A 19315-nucleotide genomic window follows, 5' to 3' on the forward strand; every position below is an offset into this window, starting at 1 on the left:
GCACTTCCCTTCCCTTGCTTTCCAGTACTAGTTAACTGGACACCAGGGTGCGTTGCTGCCACCTGGTGTCCACATGTGCTACTGCAGCTTTATCAAACTGACTTCCCAGTTAGGACAAGCACAGGTCGGTTGATGTGTACTATCGGGCCTCTGTATTCGCCTACTTTTGAACTGAACCAGCTATCAGTTTTACCTGCTTGTTTTTTACTGAAAAAAATTAGAGTTGTATAAATTAAAGACTGTTGAAATAATTTACTCTTTATTTTGAATCTCCACGAGCTGCAAAGCCTACCAATTCCTCTGCCATCGTGCAGCGGTGCAAAAAAGCCGTACCAACTTCATCTTCCTCCTCAAAGCCCCAAGAACAGCTCTGATGAAATTCGGACTTGCTTCCACAGCCCAGGCACAATTTGTTTAAAAGCTCACATCAACCCACTAAAGTGAATGTGGGTTAATGTGTGGAGTGTACAACCACAATCACAGACAAGAAAAATGACTTCAAATAAGACCAGAATGGACTCTTTTTTACATTTTTATTGCTTAAACTGCCATCTGGAACAATCTATACCAAAAGGATAAACATCTTTGCACACACAGGAGGTCAAACTGAATACAGTTGTAGGGCAGAATAGAAAATGAATGGTCCTCTGATGGCCTGCAGGCCAAACAAACTTGCTGAGATTCGGGCTGACGGAGCGGCCATGGCTCCTGAGGGCCCAGGGAAGATTCGCTAAGGCAAACTGGGACGACTGCAGTGTGACTACAAACTTAAGACAATGACGCTGATCCTCTCTCCAGAAAAAACAAAGTGTGTCACACCTCAACCCCGACCTGTGTTATTTCCTATAGATCAGGGCACAGAGGATGTGTTCCCATACACAACAAGGCTGGTGCCACAAATCCAAACCAAAATCAACAAGTATTTCCTGCGGGTTAGGACGGGGAGATGTTCTATTAATGAAAAGCATGTTGACTTTTTTTTTTCATTCTGAACCCAGCACACTGCAATCAGCCCCAAAAACCTGTTTTTATCCACATGTCCAATCCATCCATGCACACAGAAATCACGTCACTCGTCCAGCTCACACACCAGCTCGAGACACACACAGTGCGACAGACTGGAAAACACAAACAGGAAATAAGATGCTCTCTATGGGTAATCGCTGTTTAAGAGTGACAAGCAGTGAGGAAGGAATGAAGAGTCAAGCCTAGAACCCAGAAGTCAACATTTCTGTGTGAGTTAATGAAAATGCAAATAGTAATAATAATGGACAGAATTACATTTATCTAAATAGTTATCAAGCAGCTAAGCGAGGGATCCATAAACAAATAACTGACAGGCCCTGCGTCTAGAGCGTCTGCAGGGACTTTTTCTTCATATTCTAGAAATGCTTCCGTTCACAGCAGCCCACCGCCGGTGAACAACGGAGTACAAGCCGCCATGATGAGAAGACATCAGCTTCTCAACAGGCAGAAGCAAGGACAGCTTTTAAATAAATATCTTCTGCCTCTCGGCCGGATGGATTCTCTCAACAGACAGTTGCACTTAAGAGGCTTATATACAGAAATACTCGAAAGCCCTGAATCAGTAAAAACACCTTTCAAGGTTTGACTTCAATAATGTGGAATTACCCATGTGAGCTATTTCAAAAAAGAAAAGAAAAACAAGAAAAATGTTTAACCTATGAGGTTTCACACGAGACGGCTTCCTATGGGTTTGTCAGTTGACAAGAAGCATTTCTTTATGTTGTGGCACTGGACAGCTAAAATAGAATGTATGGAAAAATAAGCGTTTACAAAAGACATTTAAACATACCTTTTAAAGAACACCGTCACTCCAAACCACAGCCATCATGTGACTTCACTGGTCTATGATGAGACAGAACTGAGATCATTTAACTACACCATGACAACCAGAAAGCATCATGTGACTTCACTGCTCTATGATGAGACAGAACTGAGATCATTTAACTACATCATAACAACCAGAAGAGCACTGAAGTTATCTGGTGTGTACTGACAAGTGTGAATACTGAAATACACTCCATATGCTTATTTCTACTCTCATCCCTCAGTAATCAAGGCAGCTCTTGTATGTCAATGATTCTACCAATCAGAAGACAATGTGAAAGAAACTACTTCCTGCTTTAAGTTCCACGCTTGCATTTCCACGGCAACGCATGTATGTGGTGGGACAATAGTCGACATTTGGCACCAGCCTGGTAACTACAACACTAACAAGCTGTACGGGCTCTCTCACCAGCAGAAACGGGTCAACTGAACTGTCAAGCCAATCAGCGGCAGCCAACCATCAATGATGAAGTGCAGCCAGCGATCACACCATCTTCTAAACTCATGAACAGAAGCCCAAATGAGACGCGGTCATCTGCTCACGGTCTTTCTCCAGAATCTTGGTTCTGCTGTTAGATTTCTAACATTCTGATCTATGGTCTCAACCAGAAGCTGTTTAGTTAGGGTGAAGGGTTGTGTGTGAATAAACATAAACGTGGCGCCTACACTGAGAGCGTCCACCTGACCGCGTTGCTTCTGATTGTCCTATCTCATCTGTGTGGGAAACCGACCTTCTGTCTGTCTGTCAGACCCCCAAATAACCTGCAGTTAAACAAGAGTCTACGAATGAAAGTGCAGACTCAGCCAATCCATTTATGAATCAGATAACATGGAGGGTAGCTGTGCCTGGGAGGTACCGTGCAGCAGCTGGTAAAGCGCTGGTGGATGGCTCCAAGTCACCACTGAGCGACTGACAGCAAGGATCAAAACTAAACTCAAGGAAAACAGAAGCGAAAGGAAGTGAATGTGCAAGGAAAATCTATAATTAGGGGGTGGCAAAAGAAAACACGTATTAGAAGAAGGTGACATGAAGCGAAATGCATTGGTGGACCCTGGGTCTAAAAAGTGAAGAGGGGATTGTGGGTGGGGGGTGAATGCAGGTGGTGGCACAGAGGAGCTCGCCCCCTTCTCCCCCCTCAGACGGACAGCGAGACGAAGCTGTTGTACTGTTGGATGTTGCGTTTGAGGATGTCTGAGCATGGACCCAGGACGCGCTCAAACCGAGGCCGGTCCAGCTTGACGCACTTCAGAGGCCCGCGGGCAACCACAGTGGCAGCACGGGGACGGTTCATCAGCAGAGCTATTTCACCTGGAGGACACAAACACAAGCAGATAAACACACGCACAATACACACTGAAACACATGCACAGTCACACAAACACCACTCGCTAACAGCTGGTTTTGCTAACTGGCAGGTTAAACAGTAGCTTGGTGACAGTGTAGCCTGAGCTCCTCTGTGGTGACCCGGTACCGGTGAGTATGTTGGGTCAGGACATGAGTTCATTAACATGTGAGCTGACTGTTAACTCTGTGTGAGGGCCTGAGGATGTTGGTGACCCGGTACCGGTGAGTATGTTGGGTCAGGACATGCGTTCATTAACATGTGAGCTGACTGTTAACTCTGTGTGATGGCCTCAGGATGTTGGTGACCCGGTACCGGTGAGTACATTGGGTCAGGACATGAGTTCATTAACAGTTGACTGTTAACTCTGTGTGATGGCCTGAGGATGTTGGTGACCCGGTACCGGTGAGTATGTTGGGTCAGGACATGAGTTCATTAACATGTGAGCTGACTGTTAACTGTGTGATGGCCTGATGATGTTGGTGACCCGGTACCGGTGAGTATGTTGGGTCAGGACATGAGTTCATTAACATGTGAGCTGACTGTTAACTCCGTGTGATGGCCTGATGATGTTGGTGACCCGGTACCGGTGAGTATGTTGGGTCAGGACATGAGTTCATTAACATGTGAGCTGACTGTTAAGCCTGTGTGAGGGCCTGAGGATGTTGGTGACCCGGTACCGGTGAGTATGTTGGGTCAGGACATGAGTTCATTAACATGTGAGCTGACTGTTAACTCTGTGTGAGGGCCTGAGGATGTTGGTGACCCGGTACCGGTGAGTATGTTGGGTCAGGACATGCGTTCATTAACATGTGAGTTGACTGTTAACTCTGTGTCTGGCCTGAGGATGTTGGTGACCCGGTACCGGTGAGTACGTTGGGTCAGAACATGAGTTCATTAACATGTGAGCTGACTGTTAACTCTGTGTGATGGCCTGAGGATGTTGGTGACCAGGTACCGGTGAGTACATTGGGTCAGGACCAGGGTCTGAAAGTAACTTTTTGGCTTACCGGCCAAGGGAACTGGTAAATGAAAAAAATTCTACCAGCTAAGCATATTTTTTACCAGCCAAAATAATTAGCAGCCTTTTATGTGCCATACATACGTTTTCCGTACATATCAATGAGAGAATAAGGTATTGTTTTGAATAAGAGCTTTTGAAAATGTGACAAGAGCAGATCTGAAACAAAAATATTGTAACATCACGGATGAACAGGCTTGGTAGCCCTTGGCTAACAGGTCGGACCCTTTAGTCGACTGGTTAACGTTGCCGCCCGCCGTGTGGGAGATACGGGTTCGTGTCCCGGCTGTGGCGGTTCCTGGGCTGCCCCCTTAATTTGCTACAATATTTTTATGTAAAATTAGTCAATGGTTAAGATAAAATGTTACAAGCATGGTTTCATGTTTTATTCGCAGTATTATTATAACTACTCGAGTGCTCCACATGGCCATCCCTAGTCCCAGACTACTTCTCACTCTACAGCAGCCACTCTTTGCACCGTCCATGAAGTCTGGCCTCCTGCTCCTGACAGAGTCTTGGTGCCACAGATCAACAGCACTGGTTGGGTCATACTGACTGATCTTGGGAGATGACAGCCGCACCATCAGTAGACCCGAGAGTGTGTCTGAGTTGAGGTTGGACCACCAGTCGGTTTTAACACGTCTCATGTTGTTGAAGCTAGCACACAGCTAACATTAGTGCAAGCTAGGTGTCACATACTAGTGCTAGCTGGCTAACGTTAGCTACAGCCAGCACTTTGTTCACGCTGTAAAAGGATATTTTGAGATGACAACTAAATTCACTTACTCGCACATCCATTCGAAGTCAGAGTGGTCTGGCCTTCTTGCCAAAGGCCTGCACAGTCCTAAACATGTTCTGCATTCTCATGCCGGTCTGCTCGGACATGGCTATTAGCGCCTTTACGGAGGATGTCGCAAGGACAGGCTCCGATTGAGCCTGAGAGGCCTTCATACATGTAATGTGACGTCTGGAGGTCTCATGTTCCCTGATGTTTTCTACCTTCATTATCTTGTTACCGATGACAAATGAATTACTACGGTTTTTTGGCATCCTGGCGACAGACGGAGCAACTCACTATCACGGTCTGTGCATTATACTCCTGCTAGCCTCTCACAGCTCCTTTATCGTCACACCTCCACTTTTCACTAAACTTTTTTGTTTTTCGGTTTGGTGGTGATGGTGGCTTCTTCCTCCTCTTTGGGGCATGGTTGACTTTTTGATGGTGGTTTTGTGCCTTCTAAATATCGCCACATAACTGGTGTTGCTCGCTAACGTTAGTTAAAAGAATAGAGTAGGCTCGTACCAAGTTTGGCGGTGCTGCTGTCGTTGTTCCTCTCGAGTGTGTGCGTCATGTTACCTGCCAGTAGCGTCTAGCAACATTCTAATGCACTTTGATTGGTTAGTTTTTGTTATTGCTGTTGCTATGTTATTGCTGTTGCTAAGGAAAGAGAGAGAAAAAGCGAGAGAGATGGGGGGGATTAAGTGGTTGGATTTCACTTTTTTTGTTACTCGCCATGTGGCGGGTAGGCTTCTGAGATTTATTCGCCAATCAGAAAATCTACTTGCATTTGGCAGGTGCTGAGTGTTAATTTCGGACCCTGGTCAGAACATGAGTTCATTAATGTGAGCTGACTGTTAACTGTGTGTGTGGCCTGAGGATATTGGTGAGCAGGTACAGGTGAGTATGTTGGGTCAGGACATGAGTTCATTAACATGTGAGCTGACTGTTAAATCTGTGTGTGGCCTGAGGATATTGGTGAGCAGGTACAGGTGAGTACGTTGGGTCAAGACATGAGTTCCTTAACATGTGTGCTGACTGTTAACTGTGTGTTGCCTGAGGATGTTGGTGAGCAGGTACAGGTGAGTATGTTGGGTCAAGACGTACGATCATTAACATGTGAGCTGACTGTTAACTGTGTGTGTGGCCTGAGGATGTTCGTGAGCAGGTACAGGTGAGTACGTTGGGTCAGGACATGAGTTCATTAACATGTGTGCTGACTGTTAACTGTGTGTTGCCTGAGGATGTTGGTGAGCAGGTACAGGTGAGTATGTTGGGTCAGGACATGAGTTCATTAACATGTGAGCTGACTGTTAAATCTGTGTGTGGCCTGAGGATATTGGTGAGCAGGTACAGGTGAGTACGTTGGGTCAAGACGTACGATCATTAACATGTGAGCTGACTGTTAACTCTGTGTGTGGCCTGAGGATATTGGTGACCAGGTACAGGTGAGTACGTTGGGTCAAGACGTACGATCATTAACAGGTGAGCTGACTGTTAACTGTGTGTGTGGCCTGAGGATGTTCGTGAGCAGGTACAGGTGAGTACGTTGGGTCAGGACATGAGTTCATTAACATGTGTGCTGACTGTTAACTGTGTGTTGCCTGAGGATGTTGGTGAGCAGGTACAGGTGAGTATGTTGGGTCAAGACGTACGATCATTAACATGTGAGCTGACTGTTAAATCTGTGTGTGGCCTGAGGATATTGGTGAGCAGGTACAGGTGAGTACGTTGGGTCAGGACATGAGTTCATTAACATCGGCGCTGACTGTTAACTGTGTGTGTGGCTCGAGGATGTTACTTCCCATCCTTAGTTCTGCCAAACGCCACGACACAACAAGTTCTTGATGATTGCTTACCAAAGTAGTCGGATGGTCCTAACCTCCCCACCTCCACAAACTCCTCATTTTCAGAGCGACGCTGCAATACTGCCGCAGAACCCTGAGGAACACACACACACATAAACATAAACACACACACACACACACACACACACACACACACACACACACATCAGCTTGAAGTGGGTCATTAAAGAGGAAACAATTTAATTTTTCAGGAATCAGTTCAAGAAAAAAAAATTTCTAAATGAATTATTAAGTTTTAAATCTGCTTGATGGGCATCATCATCATCGTCATCATCGTCATAGACTGTGGCATGGACTACACACATTAGGGGCCATGCAAAGAGTAAAGCGCACACCAGCAGAATGAATGAACAAGCCATTCAACTAACATTCTTTAAGAAGACGATACAAATAATTCAATGTATGAATGAACCAGCATGTAAGTAAAAACATTAAAACGTAAGTAAAAACATTAAGTAAAAAGATTAAAACATTAAAACTGGTAAGTAAAAACATTAAAACGTGAGTAAAAACATTACAACATGTAAGTAAAAACTGACACAAACAAACAAGCGACTGGACACAAGTTACATGAATGGCTGGAGGACCAACAAAAGTTAAAATATATATTCATATAGAACGAACAGTACACCCTCAGTGTTGTTACTTTTTTTTTTGTTGATCCCACCCCCCCCCCATTGTACCCGCCCAATTACCCCACTCTTCCGAGCCGCCCCGGTCTCTGCTCCACCCCCTCTGCAGACTACCACATCTCCTCCGATACATGTGGAGTTACCAGCTGCTTCTTTTCACCTGACAGTGAGGAGTTTCACAGGGGGGACGTAGCACGTGGGCGGATCATGCTCTTCCCCCCAGTTTCCCCCCCGAACAGGTGCCCTGACCGACCACAGGAGGCGCTAGTGCAGTGACCAGGACACATACCCACATCTGGCATCCCACCCGCAGACACGGCCAACTGTGTCTGTAGGGACGCCGACCAAGCCGGAGGTAACATGGGGATTCAAACCGACGATCCCCATGTTGGTAGGCAACGGACAGTGTTGGTATTTTTGCAACTGATCGTCAGCCAAAATTATACACTGGTGTGGTGTGTGTGTGTGTGTGTGTGTGTGTCTCCCTACCTCCAGGATGATGAAGAATTCATCACCAGGCTCTCCTTGCACTACAATCTTCTGTCCGTCTTCAAACTGGACTGGCTCCAAGGCATCTGCCACCGTCAGACGCTCCCATTTGTCCAGAGACTCTGTAGGAGAAACCAGAACAGTAACACAGAAAATCCTGCAGAGAACGCTGTTAAGTCATCAGCTGCTGATCGCTTTGTTGTCTTGGGGTTTTGTTTCAAAGTGAGTGTGTTGCTCATCTGTTCTTCCTCACCCTCGTGTCTTCTGCTATTGTGTTTACAAATGTTGTTCATCAGGTTGGCACTGCTGTATTGCTGTGCAAATGAACTACATGAAAACTCAGAAGTAAGCTGCTCAGTGGATAGAAACCACAAGTATGCTCAACTGTATGAAGCTCACCTAGCACAACTTAAATACACAGCGTCAGTACAGAAATCCTGCACAACGCAGTATACAACACAGTACACATAGAGGAAGTGCCTAAATACACAAGAAACTCACATTAAAACATGTGCATATTGAAGATGGAGTACGTGAACAGTCTATGTTACAACCTGACTGGCTCGACACTATTAGGACTTTGTGTCTGAAAAGCACAAATGGAGCTATGTAAATAAGATGAAGGTCAGAAAAATACATAAAGAGACCAACTTTTGTGTTTTCTGGGAAGGCACGGGGGTTAGGTGGAATAGACTTGTCTAACAATCTTAGACAAGAGTTCACTGACCTAGGATGGACACTTTCCTGAGGAATTCCTCATACATCTTCCTCTTCCTCAGAGTGCTTCCCTATGGTCACAAGAAAAGACAACCAATAAAATACACTTGTAGCATTAGGAGGTCTGCCATGGCATGGCATGGGTCTGGCTTCATATCATGTCACACCACACACAGACAGATGAATACACACACTCTCACAGATACACACAGGCACACACTCACACAAGCAGATATACACAGACACACACACACACGTATTAGTGTGTGTTTCCTCACCATGAGTATTCTGCGGTAGCTGTCTCTGTCGATACCCCAGAGCTTGACATTGGTCTTGGCTCTGACGGTGGCGGCTCTGGGCGTCCCGTAGATCAGAGCCAGCTCTCCAAAACTCCCTCCTTCCCCGATGCTGGTTACCCACTCGTTGTTGACGTACACCTGTGATGGACAGGTAGAACCACACTTAAACCTCATACACCTGTACACCTTCGCTCAGTTAGGTATTGGGTTATGCGAGAATGCAAGACGGACTCGACATGTTGCAAAAACTGTATCAGCAATTTGTCGAATCGAGACCAAATAACATTTACGCATATGTTTCGGAGCTACTGCTACTTTCAGCTGCTCCCGTTAGGGGGCGCCACAGCAGATCATCAGTTTCCATCTCTTCCTGTCCTCTGCATCTTCCTCTGTCACACCAGCCACCTGCATGTCCTCCCTCACCACATCCATAAACCTCCTCTTTGGCCTTCCTCTTCTCCTCTTCACTGGCACCTCCCTATTCAGCATCCTTCTCCCAATATACCCAGCATCTCTCCTCCACACATGTCCACACCATCTCAATCTAGCCTCCCTTGCTTTGTCTCCAAACCGTCCAACCTGAGCTGTCCCTCTAATATATTCGTTCCTAATCCTGTCCTTCTTCATCATTCCCAGTGAAAATCTTATCATCTTCAACTCTGCCACCTCCAGCTCCTCCTCCTGTCTTTTCATCAGTGCCACTGTCTCCAAACCATATAACATAGCTGGTCTCACAACCATCTTTTAAACCTTCCCTTTAACTCTTGCTGGTACCCTACTGTCGCAAATCACTCCTGACACTCTTCTCCACCCACTCCACCCTGCCTGCACTCTCTTCTCCACCTCTCTTCTGCACTCCCAGTTACTTTGGACAGTTGACCCCAAGTATTTAAACTTATATGCCTTCATCACCTCCACTCCTTGCATCCTCACCATTCCACTGTCCTCCCTCTCATTCACACATAGGTATTCCGTCTTGCTCCTACTGACTTTCATTCCTCTTCTCTCCAGTGCATACCTCCACCTCTCCAAGCTCTCCCCCACCTGCACCCTACTCTCACTACAGATCACAAAGTCATCCGCAAACGTCATAGTCCACAGAGACTCCTGCCTGATCTTGTCCGTCTACCTGTGGTGTTTGGAAAAAAATGTTGTCAGACTGTCGTGTTAAGACACTTGTACAGGGGACGTGAACCATTATAACCATCACAAGGAATGACGCTGTGACTTGTTCATGGCAGATATTTGACTGAATCCAGTATTTGTAAACCAGTAGAGACAATGAGCAAATTTAAAAATACATGGAAAATGGACTGACCAAGAAATAAGAGGACTTCTTCTAGTCCACACAGAGGATCAAATCAAGTTAGCTGTGTAGTACAGTTACATGGAAAATAATAATTAAATGTAGAGAAATAAGTTACGAGTTACACACACCATAGTCTGAGATATGAAAGACATGTTATAATGGTACAGAAGACACGTTTATGTCATGTGTTAACGAACGCTTCATGTAACTCTTACAGATAAGATGCCGTTTGTGTGAACAGAGAAAACTACCAGCGGTGCCAGGAAAATCCTCCTGACAAGTTCACTGAACGACTGTTTAAAAGCAGCTTAAATAAACAATACATGATTGTGATGCAAGTGGAATGTCAAGAGTATTTTGGGATATTTAGGTGCTTAATTGAAAAGAAAAGGTTAAAATTAGAGTTGCGTTGACAGAGACCAAAAGAAAGGCAGGAAAACAGAAAGAGACAAAGAAATACTGAGATGCAGTGTAAGAGTGAGCGTGTTAATCTCCTGCAGGAGCCCAGGACTCCTGCAGGAGTTTCCAGTATACAGCTGAAGGCAAGATACTCACATCCATCTCTCCCTGGTCAATGACGTAGAAATTGTCTCCTTCGTCACCTGCATGCATAATTAGACATTGTTAATATCAGTCCAATGCCCTAAAGCTTAATTCATTTACTTTACTTGGCTTGTACTGAGCAGACAGAGATGACAGTCTACCCTGGAGAATAACGGTCTCCCCAGCAATGTAGGTAACCGGGAACATCGCATCAAATATGTCACTGCAAAAGAAGAGAGGCATGTGATGGTCAACACAATAAATATACAACAAGCATCATCCCAACTATTTTTTGAAACGGACTGCTGAGGACAGTACCTCCTCTCGTTGTCGTCCAGGTGTGAGAAGAGAACATTCTTTTCAATGGCTTTGGCCAGGGCTGCCATCGTCTTGTAGTCTTTAGGAATGACCTTAGAAAAACAAACATTTCAGATTGTGAGATACAGTTTGCGTGTGTGTGTGTGTGTGTGGGGGGGGGGGGTGTCAGAGAAAACCCCAACAGTCAAGTGTGACATGGTTTCTTTTGACACTGTACTTTCAATCGATGTAAGCGGACACATCTCAGAAGGTGTGCCAGTTTGAGTGATTTTGCAGCATGTTGACACTGCAGTGTCTGTGTTGACACTGCAACTGCCACAGCACGTTTGCTGCTATTCTGTGCACGTGTGCACACGTGTGTGTGTGTGTGTAACCATACCTTTCTGACATAGGATGCTGCGTCCTCCTCTGTGTAGACCTCTGCGCTGAAGGCTCCTCTCCTCCGGCGACCCTTCACCACGGGGTTCATGGGAGGAGAGACTTCCTCTTCCCGTGAGTCTGACCGGGAACTGCTGGCCTTCTGCTGGTTCTGAATCTGTTTGGCCTCTTCCTGAACAGTTCAAACAAGGACCTGTTAGCCCATCAGCATGTGTAACAGAAATAGTTAGGCCTTTCTTTAATGAACAACAAGTTTTCAATGTGAGAAAATAAAAATATGTCCTCACTCACAAGTTTCATGGTTCTGTCAAATGGACGAAGAGATAGAATCAGGCGCTTCAGTGGAAATACCTAGTGGCTTATTTGCCAATAATGCAGAATGAGCTCTGAACCTTGTCTGCTGGCCACTATAGGACTGGCTGATATTAGCAAAATCAAATATCACCACATTTTTGACGAAGCTATGATGTACTTTATTAATCCCCATGGGGAAATTCCCCCTCTATATTTAACCCATCCCGATGCACACTGTAGCTAGGAGCAGTGGGCAGCTGCCGTGCAGTGCTCCGGACCAACTCCAGCTCCTCTTGCCATGCCTCCCTCATTCAGGGGCACAGACAGGAGTATTAACCTATGCATGTTTTTTGATGGTGGGAGGAAACTGGAGCACCCGGAGGAAACCCACAGACGCGGCGAGAACAAGCAAACTCCACACTGAAAGGACCTGGGACAGGTTGGGGTTCGAACCTGAATACCTTTATGTCAAAATTGTGGCGATATTTCATGGATGACTAACGGTGCTTTCATCAGGTCTTTACTAGGGGTGTAAGAAAGTACCAAGCACCACAGGACCATTAAAGTACGGCCCACCAGATTTAAAATAGTTTCTTTCTCTGGGCCATAAGTACACTGAATACAAATAAGCACTGAATGAGCCCTCGTGTGCTACATGGCTGCCATACATCACCCAGGTGAGGTGGCGCCACACACTGGTGGTGGTTGAGGTGAGTTTCCCGTGTCTAGATAAAGCGCTATATAAGTGTTATATAAATGCTTTATTATTAATAAGTTGACTAGGGCAAACCATTCATTCATACCAGTGCAATAATTACATTTATTCTAGTGCAATAAGTATATTCATTCAAGTACAAAATAACCCTGCATTTACTGACTTATCTTATTATTTCAGAACCTCTGCTGTTGGCTGTGATTGTTTGGATATTGTGGTTATTTTTGTTTTGTTTCCCTGTGTCTTAAATGCACTGATCAGGAGCAGCGCTCTTAATTTCTTTATATTTTATACAATGACAATAAAGGCTTTCTTCTTCTTTTTCATTTTGTGTTGTGTGTAAACCCCCGACTGTTGGACAGTAGTGTTGTAATCTTTCTTCAGCCATTTGACTCTTCCACGCTAATGTAGCAATGTAAAGTGAGACAGGAAGTAGCGTAAACACAAAGAACACAGACCTATGAAATCCCCTTGCTTACAGTATCGCACTATATTGAATCTTAACTCCTGTGTCGTGATACGCATAGTATCGCAAAATTCATGCAGATACAACGCCCCAATATGTACACAGCAGAAAATGTTGATAAATGATCTTCGTAATGTGGATATGATGACCAAACAGAGAGACATTCACTGTTCATTTCACTCAGCTTAAACAGTCAAACAAGTTCAGAAAATTGTCTCGCATTACTGTAATGCAGCCTTTACGACCAGGGAATGACAACATGCAGGTTATATCGCCATATTACCAGAACCATAATCCCACGACACACCTAGTCTCAGATGACCAGATCCACATCACATCCACACACTGACCAGATCTACCAGCGAGGATAACTACAAAACACAAGCATGTTCAATCTTACACACTTACACTCACCCACACACCACACACACAGAAAGGCCAAGCCCACCTTCTCCAGCCTCTCAAAGTACTCTCGGAGGAAGGCCATGGGCCTGTCCGGCCTGGAGGTGCACAGCTGGACAATGCAGTCCTTCAGCAGCTGCTGGATGTTGTGTTTCTGCACATACTGCTCACATTCCCTCAGGCTCCGTTCCTCCTCACTGCTTGTGCTGCCCGACGCCATGGCGACCACCCTGCTCCGTGACCTCTAACCTTTGGACTGGAGAGAGGGAGGACACACCATGGGGGACAGAGGAAAGAAAAGTCTGTGTAGAAATCCAGCAGTGCAATTTAGAACAACCGAGGGAGAGAACAAAACAAGAGTACATCTCCTTGTGGCTATACGAGGTGGACAGAGAGAAATAGAGAGAATGTGAGAAAAATAGAAGGACGGCGAGAAAGTGCGGTAGGGGGGGGGGGGTTCTAGCACTGTTGGGCCTGACATCAAGAGTGAAAAGGTTAGAGTGACAACTGGTCAGATGATGCGATCACACGTCTCTGACTAAATGGTAAAACAGGACAAGAAGACTGTTTGTATTGATTCGATTATTCACAGCAATGAACATTTTCATCCTGCTACCACAAATGGATAATGGACTATGCCTGAAGTTGTACTGCACACATCCAGCAGCACTCCAGTGTTGCTGGAGTTTTGACCTCTTTACTTTTTGCCTTCTCCTTGCACCTTGGAAGTAGGTGAAGCTTACAGAAGTTGTGCTTAAAACCCCTACTCTGCTTCTACACATTCAGCATATGTCTGGCCTGCTCCTGAGTTAACAGCTGACCAGGGAGGCTAATGAACCAGTTCCCACAGACATGCCAGCTGAAACACAAAAGCATGTGTATCCCCTGGAGGCTGCAGCACTTCAGGCTACTGTGGGCCTCAGCAGCCCCTCATCTGCCCCTGCTTTAGGGTTTGAAAGTTGCAAATAAAGACTGGGCGGATATAATAACAAAATTGTCCCTCTTACAAAAGCAGTTTGCTGGTGGCTGTCTTACTAAAATTTAATCTCAGATATGAAGCAAGACAGAAGTTTCTTTGTGGCACAACACTGTTTTGGAAGTATTCTAGAAAAAAAATTGTTAAAGGACAACTAAGAAAAGTTAAAGAGAAAAAAGAACCACACAGCAATACTAATTATTTACACAAAATGTCAGACAGTAACAGATCAGACCAGATTGCTTCCCTTTTACCATTAGTTGTTGACAAAAGCCCCCTGCTCTCCATTAATTTTAAACACAAAATACCCCCTCTGCAGATGTTATAGCCACACAACTCAGCAAGTATGCCTATAGCCTAAAAAACTCTGAAATCCCTTGTCATACATTGTTGGGTCATTTATGCATTCTCAACAGCCTTTACATGGCAGGATTAGTGCAGCTGCTGACCAAAATAGCCTGATAGAACCCACACTCTCATCTGATCCATTTCTGTGAAAGAAACTACTTTTGAAAGCTTTCTAGGGTGGAGTCACACAGTCAAAAACAGCCTAGCTGTAGCTATCGACTGACAGAAATAGTCCATGCCTGCAACTGTACCAGTCACGTGTAGCCCTATAGTAATAGTATTCACATTAACTGTAGTCTGACAGAGACCTGTGGAGATTAGATCAATGTTATGAAAGATGGGGTTGGACCGTCATTGTCTTTATGCAACTAGGGTAGTGGTGGAGACTTGGCAAGCCTGTTTCAATCCAATATAGGCACAGATCTGGGAGAAACGCTGCTTTACAGATGATAAACATTAGGAACAAACACAAAAAAAACAAAAACAAAAACAAAACAACGAAACTTAAGTATTTAAGCCCCAATGTGCGTGGAACAGTATTGGGGGCTGTTCCAAAAGACTGAGGAGCAGTGTATAATGTAATGTCATGTAATGAGCCTCCAGATGCAAGTTGTCTCCCAACCGGAAGTGATTTAACCAGCTTGCTTCACATACGCTCAGGCCAACTGCCAATCAAATTAAAGAAGACAAAGCAAACGGGTAAAACTAAGTGACTATAAAAATGGCTGGGCTACAGGTTCAAGTTCAACAGCATAGGTTGGGAGTGTTTGATCTAGAGGATGATGTAGAAATCGAGGGCAGATTAGACAGCTATATTTACTCATTTCACAGACGTTTTTCCCAAAACCAAAAACTTAAAATCAGCAGACCAGTTTGAATGCTAGCAACTGGCATGATGGGTCAGTGAATAGTGATTCTATCCTAGACAGTGCCCTGTCATGTCAAGTGCATTTAGTTTAAGTGTCTTAGATCATCAAGAGACGGCGAACAGGCGAATCACAGGACAAAGTAAATGTACACTGCTGACTGACAGTGTGACAGACATCCCCGTCAGAGCTGCATAAAATGTCAAGTGAAGGTAGAGGAAGAAGAAGGGCACGTGTAACACAGCCATAATAATGGTTTCTGAGCAAGAAAGGGCACAGTAGTAACTAGCACACACCAAACATAAGATCAGATGGGGAACATTTAGGGACCGAGCGAGGCAGGCCTGGAAGGGGAAAGTTTTTAGGCCTTGTTATTGTTGAATCAGGGCTGATGGACTAGTCCGCAGGCCCTCACAATAATATCAACAAACATCAATTGCAAACTGATTTTTTAGATTTTTACTGTGTAATTTCCAATAACTTCTATCCCGTTAAAGCCCGTGTGTGTGTGTGTGTGTGTGTGAGAGAGTGTGTGTGTGTGTCTGCCTGCTGGCCTGCACAGCCACAGCCTTCATCTCACGACGCCATCTTGAGCTCCAGCATAAACAAACGCGAGGCGGAGGAAAGAACCTTCTCCTCTCCACGGCTCGGAGGTCTCGGCTGCAGAATGAGCAGATACTTACTAGAAACAACGGCTTCCTACCGAGTCCTTCGACGGCGACTCGGGACAGAGGATATTTTTCGGATTGTTCCGTTTTCCAGATCCTCGCTGGGTTTCTTTCTGCCGAGCCCTGGCCGCTGCCCCACCGGATACGTCTGCGGGCCAATCAGGAGCCACCCGTGACGTCAATCCTCCTCGTTCTGACACGTGAGCGGTAACCCCTGGCAACCTTAAAGGAGACCCGATGGAAACCATGACGTCAAGAGAAGCGGGTTTTTGTTTTTTGCAGAAGAAATGAGCGATATTATCAGCTGTCACCAGCCTCTGCGGCGGCGGCGGTCCGGTTCCCTACATGCTGAATGCGTTGTTTACAGGTTCTTGTCTTAACTGACTCATGAGGATGCTGCAGAGACCAACATAATTAAGCTGGTTACCTGACAGAATCTCACACTTAGATAAATGGTGAAGTTCCAGGTCAAACGATTAACCCAACAGTTTAATAAAAACTCTTTAGATGAATGGAAAACTAAGATGGAGTGACTGTGTTTCACGGGGGGCAGGGGGGGGGCTTATTGTTTGTGGCACGGCATGGGGCGGTACAGCGAAGCGCTTCGGTAAATGGTGAGCGTGTTATCCAATGACATTATCAAAACAACTCCTCCTGACACGAGTGAAAGCACGCCCGACCAACCACACAACAGATCTCAGCTAAAAGGGCGGTCATGCTTGATTGACTGCGATGGTGAGCAATCCTTCAGAGGCTATGAAGTGGCTCGACCAATAGAAAAACTCAAAAGGAGGGTTTCGCCCGTTACCATCAGCCAATAGAAATGTGCCCTGTTATGACGCGCCCACCCATCAGCTGTTTTTTGTTTTGCAGCCAGGCTGCTGAAGTTAACGACACAGTATTAACGACACAGTATTAATGACACAGTATTAATGACTCTTTTAACATCAGCGGAAACCATTATCCCAGCCTGTCTCCACTTCCGGTGTCTCCGTGTGTTTTCTGTCTGAGACATTTGATGACGTTTGAGAACGCTCGTCTTCCCCCTGACGTGTGTGCGCGTGGCGCTCGGTGCCGGGGAGGGGAGGAGGGCAGCGGGGCGTCGGGAGGGACCGACCCGGACCAGAGGCCTCCGTCCTCGGCCAGCTGAAGGGAGTTCAACCGGCGGGCGGGATGGAGTCCCAGTTGACCCCCGACAGTCCCGGAGGGCGCCGAGACTTGATGTGCGCCTCGTTTAATCAGGACACCACGTAAGAGATGTGCCGAACCCCGTATTACCCCTGGCTGTTGCATAATGTTCCAGAGTATAGGCCTCGGCGGTACTAATGTTCCAGAGTATAGGCCTCGGCGGTACTGTCGACGAGGCGAGGCCCGACCTGCTAGGCAGGCGAGCGGGCTTTACTGTTACGACTGGGTCAGAGTGATGGCAGGTTGTCTGCTGTAAGTACTACTCGGTAATATCAGTGCTATTTCTGCTCGGTGAGAGTGGCAGGCTGTCTCTAGAGACTGGTGCTTGCTAGTAAGTAGTCTTGTGACTCGGTAGTAGTAGTAGTGGTAGTAGTAGTAGTGGTAGTAGTGGTGGTAGTGGTAGTAGTGGTGGTGGTGGTAGTAGTGGTAGTAGTAGTAGTAATGGTAGTGGTGGTAGTAGTAGTAGTGGTGGTGGTGGTGGTGGTAGTAGTAGTGGTAGTAGTAGTAGTAGTAGTAGTAGCAGTAGTGGTAGTAGTGGTGGTGGTGGTGGTAGTAGTAGTAGTGGTAGACTATATCGAGTGTAGTAGTGACAAGTTGTTAGCTACGCAGTGCAGTTTTCCTGTAAGTTGTAAATAGGAAATCTAAAGTTTAACCATGTTTCATCTAAAGTTCCACATTTGGTTCATAAAAGCTGGTCTATGAAATGTTCCACTGAGACCATCAAGATTTCTTACACATTTAACTGCTGTCAGGTCGCATACGAACACATGCAGGTCTTGTATTCTTCACCTCCATGGTACTTGTAAACTGCCAACATGACTCGTGTAATGTGGCTTTCTACAAGTCGTGTTTACATTGGGCCTGCTGTCAGAATACCACTTTATGAGGGGGTCCTCATAGCTAGCTGTGTGGCTGTGTCTCCGGTTCTCTGGCTGGCTGGCTGGCTGGCTGGCTGGCTGGCTGACTGGCTGGCTGGCTGGCTGGCTGGCTGGCTGGCTGGCTGGCTGGCTGGGAAGCCAAATCGTTTGCAGCTTTCCATCTGGTTTGGCTCCGGTGAAAAACAGAGTGGTCAGACGACGGCAGAGGGTCTTGAGACTCAGCTGGAGCTGTGTCCCCTCATAAAACACCTGTCTCGTCTCTGAGCAGGTGGAGACTTCTTATCTTACAACAGTACGCTGGTATCTTCAGCCAAGATAAGAAAGGAGAAGACAGACAAGTCTGATGAGTCCCTGAGCAAAACATGTTTTTTTCCAACTTTTTTTTGTTTGTTTTTTTTGTTGATAACAAACCGTTTTAACAGAAAGCAAATTATGGCTACCTTATGTAAACAAGATAAGACAGGACCTAATGGATGCCATGACGGATGAGGTTAGGACTAGGTGAGGCAGATATCAGACCTCATCTGGTGACCAGTCGCCTTCCCTCCCCCCAACCCTCCACTTCCTGTTAATATGGTGATACGCAGGCTGAGAGTTATCACCAGAGCTGTGGAAAAAACAGCTCATTTAGTTTTTAATACGTGTGTGTGTGTGTGTGTGTGTGTGTGTGTGTGTGTGTGTGTGTGTGTGTGTGTGCACACATGGCTGCACATTGTTTTTAATGACAATACACTGAAGTGAATTGAATTGAATTGAATTGAATTGAATTGAAACGGTCACATAACCTCACTCACCTCAGCCTGGCTGTATTAACTGAAAATCATTGCAGAGGATCCGTAATAAGATACTTGACAGCTTCTTTTTTTTCAGAACCGGAACCATGTTTACTGGCCATGTAGGTTTGTATATACATGGAATGTGACTCTGGTGTCGTGGCTCTCAGTGTACTTAACATAGAATAACAACAG

At 45.7% G+C, this 19315-nt stretch overlaps 2 protein-coding genes across 4 annotated transcripts in view; one reads left to right on the top strand and one right to left on the bottom strand.

The window, feature by feature from the left end:
- Positions 1–518: 518 nt before the first annotated feature.
- prkar1ab (protein kinase, cAMP-dependent, regulatory, type I, alpha (tissue specific extinguisher 1) b) lies at positions 519–16430 on the bottom strand. Its single transcript, XM_056297058.1, has 11 exons — positions 16297–16430; positions 13470–13679; positions 11548–11718; positions 11169–11260; positions 11012–11073; positions 10863–10909; positions 8978–9136; positions 8710–8770; positions 7983–8104; positions 6853–6934; positions 519–3160 (listed from the first exon to the last, which is right to left on the bottom strand). Exons 2-11 carry the CDS (start codon positions 13641–13643, stop codon positions 2988–2990), a joined length of 1143 nt encoding a protein of 380 aa, XP_056153033.1. The 5' UTR covers positions 13644–13679; positions 16297–16430; the 3' UTR covers positions 519–2987.
- Positions 16431–17144: 714 nt separating this feature from the next.
- The window catches only part of LOC130127461 (WD repeat domain phosphoinositide-interacting protein 1-like), a 60524-nt gene continuing 58353 nt past the window's right edge, over positions 17145–19315 (top strand). For 2 of the 3 annotated variants that reach the window (XM_056297109.1, XM_056297108.1), the window contains exon 1: positions 17145–17531. In XM_056297109.1, coding sequence (XP_056153084.1) covers positions 17455–17531 — 77 coding nt within the window. In that variant the 5' untranslated portion in view covers positions 17145–17454. The remainder of the gene's footprint in view (positions 17532–19315) is intronic. The other variant, XM_056297110.1, reaches the window with a different exon arrangement.

The sequence above is a fragment of the Lampris incognitus genome, chromosome 17 (genome assembly GCF_029633865.1).
Source record: "Lampris incognitus isolate fLamInc1 chromosome 17, fLamInc1.hap2, whole genome shotgun sequence".
NCBI classification, from domain to species: domain Eukaryota; kingdom Metazoa; phylum Chordata; class Actinopteri; order Lampriformes; family Lampridae; genus Lampris; species Lampris incognitus.